The sequence below is a fragment of the Lipotes vexillifer genome, unplaced genomic scaffold (genome assembly GCF_000442215.2).
Source record: "Lipotes vexillifer unplaced genomic scaffold, Lipotes_vexillifer_v1.1 scaffold849, whole genome shotgun sequence".
In the NCBI taxonomy this organism is placed as follows: Eukaryota; Metazoa; Chordata; class Mammalia; order Artiodactyla; family Lipotidae; genus Lipotes; species Lipotes vexillifer.
In genome coordinates, this window is record NW_006799735.1 from 869,842 (window position 1) to 873,900 (window position 4,059).

General features: G+C 39.4%; 1 protein-coding gene across 1 annotated transcript; it reads right to left on the reverse strand.

Annotated features, from left to right (window-relative positions):
• Nucleotides 1–224: 224 nt before the first annotated feature.
• Nucleotides 225–3,533, reverse strand: SUCNR1 (succinate receptor 1). Its single transcript, XM_007471940.1, is given in 2 exon segments — nt 225–1,214; nt 3,474–3,533. Coding segments are annotated over 2 exon segments (1,050 nt in total).
• Between the last annotated feature and the right edge of the window lie 526 nt (nt 3,534–4,059).

A 4,059-nucleotide genomic window follows, 5' to 3' on the forward strand; every position in this document is an offset into this window, starting at 1 on the left:
TGTTGCTCTCGTCAACATTAGACGGTGCTAGTCCGACTCCTTTCAGTGCTTAGGTCAAGAAACCAATAAATACTTCCCATCCTCTCCTTTTCACACACCCTGGGTCCAACATGCCTTTAAAACAGGGTCAAATCTGTGACCCTCTCTGATTTACGTCTGTGAGTTAAATCAAACGCTAACTGGCCTACAGCTGCTTGTATAAAACAATCTGTTACACAAGCATCTCAGTTTTCCCTGAATGAAAATGTTAGTCCGTGAGCTCATCTTCTGCAGGATGTAAGGAACTTGAAGAGGTATCTCAGTTTATTCATCAGCATCTCCCTGAAATGATCTCCCATAAAGAAATAGAAGACAGGGTTGATGACACTGTTCAGAAAGGCCAACGGCCGAGTCACAATGTACAAGGAGTTGATGGTGGCCTTAGTGCATGGGCTCTGCTTCCAGATCTCCCAGCGTGAAGCAATCCTCACGTTTCGCATGATGTGATAGGGAGTAAAAAGCATGGAGAAGATAACAACTGCCATGATAACTAAGGTGAGAGGCTTCTCAAGGGGCAAAGCAGTAGAGAGCTGCCTGCTCCTATGCTTCAGGAAGACACCAATCTTGAAATAAAAGAAGCACATCACAAAAAGAGGAATGAGGAACCCCAAGAAGGTTAGACATATGCTGTAAATGAGGACGTTACTGGGGTCTCCAGAACTTGCATAATCAGTACAGTTGGTGCCTTTGGAATCTATAACAGGATTTATAAGAGGAAGTATGGGCAGGAGCTCTAAGGTTACTAAACCCCAAATGGCCGAAGAGATTAAAACAGCAAACTTTTTCTTTTGTAGGAAGTGTTCCCGGAACGGATACTTCATGAGCATGTATCGATCGATGCTGATAAAAGTGAGGAAAAGAATGCTGGTGTAGAGGTTAGCATGAAGTACATATCGGTTGCTTACGCAGAGCACATCCCCATATGTCCATTTTCCCTGGGCATAATGTCTCATCAGCATGGGGAGGGTACACAAAAAAGCCAAGTCACAGATAGAGAGATTAAAGAGATAGATGTTACTGCTGTTCCAGTTCTTCAGGCAGAAGAGGTAGCCGAAAACAACAGCAGTATTCCCAAGGATTCCCACAATAAACTCAAACCCGTAAAAAATGGAAAGGTAGTACTTTTCCAGAGCAGCCTCCACTGCCTGCCAGTTTTCACAAGTTGCATTCCATGCCTAAAGAAGAGAGAGAGAAAATGTAAGGATGAATCACTAGACTATGACTGAAGATAAAACTGCAGAACCTCAGCAGCATCAACATCATCATCATCAAATAACACTTAAAAGTTGAACTGCAGAGAGCTGGTTACGTTAGTAAGGAGTGCATATGTATACAAACATAATCATGTACATATATATCACTAATATATTATTTCAACAAATATTTATTGAGTTCCTTTGAACTATGTGCTAGACACGGGATGACAGCCATGAGTAAAAGCTCCTCATCTCAAATAATTTATACTCTCGGGAAAAATCAGGAAATAATCAAATAAGTGCATATCAGGTAATGATAAAGAGTATCAAACATAAAGAAAAGCACATGCAAAGGCCCAGACGTGGAAACATGCATAGAGGACTTGACAAACACAAGGAGGCCAAGAGAAAGTGCAGTGAAGTAAGTGAAGAGTCGAATTCAGTGTGTGTCTTCAGGATTGACTGTGGTCCCTAGCATATCACAGTAGTTCAACAAATCCTGAGTTAAATTTAATTGAACCATAACCTAGAAGAGGAAACAAGGGATTCTTATAACTCTAGTCTTGCAATATTAATAGCTTTGATTATGTTTTCATATTGACAAAGGATTATGCTTGTTTTAGGTTTATAAAACACAACGCCAGCTTTTAAAAATTTTTGCAACAACATATTTATTGACACGTTATATGCCCAGCACATCACAAATATTATCTCTAATTTTCAGAAGAATCCATTTAACTCAATCCCACTTCCATCCTACTAGACATGAGAACAACCTGGGTTGAAGAATTAAATTACTAATCACAGGTCACCAAATGCCAGAGCCAGAATTTGACCTTCAGCCTATTGCACCACGCACAGTCATCTTTCACTACATACTTCAGCATGCTTGTTATGGGATGGATTGTGCTCCCCACAAATTCATATGGTGAGGCCCCAAAGCCCAGTACCTCAGAATTTAACCGTATTTGGAGCTGGACCTTAAAAGAAGTAATTAAGGTTACATGAGATCATATATATTTGTGTCCATATATGATGAGAAAGAGACGGCAGGGATGCATCCACCTAGAGGAAAGGCCATGTGAGGACATAGTCAGAAGACAGCCATCTGCAAGCCAAAGAAAGAGGCCTCAAGAGAAACCAAACCTGCCGACACCTTGATCTCGGATTTCTAGCCTCTAGAACTGTGAGAAAATAAGTTTCTGTTGTTTAAGCCACCCAGTCCAAAACATTTTGTTATGGCAGACCTAGCAACAAATATAGTGCTCAAAATAGTATTCTTAACATTTAATAGAATCTGTACAACTCCAGTGTTAAAACATGATTTTAAAAATTTAAAATATGAAGCTGAAAATATTAGTAATAATAACACCAGTGGCCACTATTTACTGAAGGCTTATAGTGTACTAGGCACTGTGCTCACCACTTTCCAAGGATTATCTCATTTAATACAGTGACATAAAGGACTGGGGATTGTTATTACTTTCACTTTATACACAAAGTCACTGAGTCTTGAAAGGTCATACATTTAGTAATAGACCACAATCATAGCCCCTTCTGAATAGGGGCCATGAAAATAAGCAATCTGATTCATTCAAACTTCAAAAGTCTTGCTCACCTGCCACTTTCTCTCTTTAAAGAGGCAAGATTATTTGTGGTTGGATAGACTATTTAAAGAATTGAATTTCTTAAAAATGTACTGGATTGCCATTTTGAAATATTAAATCCTACTTATTTCTAGTAAGAAAAAAGCAAGGTTGAAAATAAAATTTTCTAAAAATTTCCTATCAAATAGTCCTTGGAGTGTTAGTTGCAATCAAATGATTCTCTTGGTATAGTATTTTGGTAAATAGAGCAAAATAAGAACAAATGCATCTGAACTGCCTCTTCTGGGAAGCATGCAAACATTGAGCAGAATTTTCTGTAATGAAGGCATCTGGAGAACTTTTCTTGATTTTTTGTCAAATTCAAATGTTTTATTTCAGTTGAAGATCACTGCTACTTTTTTTTTTTTTTTTTTTTGGCTGTGCCACGAGGCTTCCAGAATCTTAGTTCCTCAACCAGGGGTTGATCCGAGCTCCCCTGAGGTGAAAGCACTGAGTCCTAGAGTCCTAACCACTGGACTGCTAGGGAGTTCCCAAGATCGTTGCTTCTTTGAGAGTGTTTTATTTACAAAATAATTCATGGAATTTTAGATATGATAAATGCAATATTTTGATGTTATTTTTAATCACTTACTTTAAAACATCCTAAATTCCTCTGAGATTCCTCTAAATTCTTCTCCTCAAGGCTTTCCATGGCAACCTGCCACAAAGTCCAACACTAGAAGAAGCTAGATCGGAACTTCCTCAGGCAGCAGACACACTGAACGATGCTGAAGAACCAAGCAAATTGGTTTCACTCTGTGTTTGAGGTTATGTGATTCTACTGCTCTCTCACAATGCCCGCGACTTATTACATTTTTCATTGTCACACTTTTCCAATTTTTTTAAACCTCCGTCCTACTCATCATGGATGAGTTTTGCCTACAAATCCCTGAGACAGACCCCGTCCACTGGGTGTCCACTCTCTGGTTCCTTCCTCCGTTACTGTCCTCTCCTCCTTCCTTCTGTTGACAACAGAGAATATCTATTCCTCTGGGCTTACTCCAGATCCAACTCATTCCCAAATTCTCAAGATTCCTACACGTTATCCATCTTGTCTCTTTACTGTCCCTTCAGCTTCTCCACCTCAACTGCATCCTTTTGATCAGCATTTAGACACTCTCATCTTGTCAGTCTTAAAAACAAGACATAGGAGACCTTCAAGATGGTGGAAGAGTAAG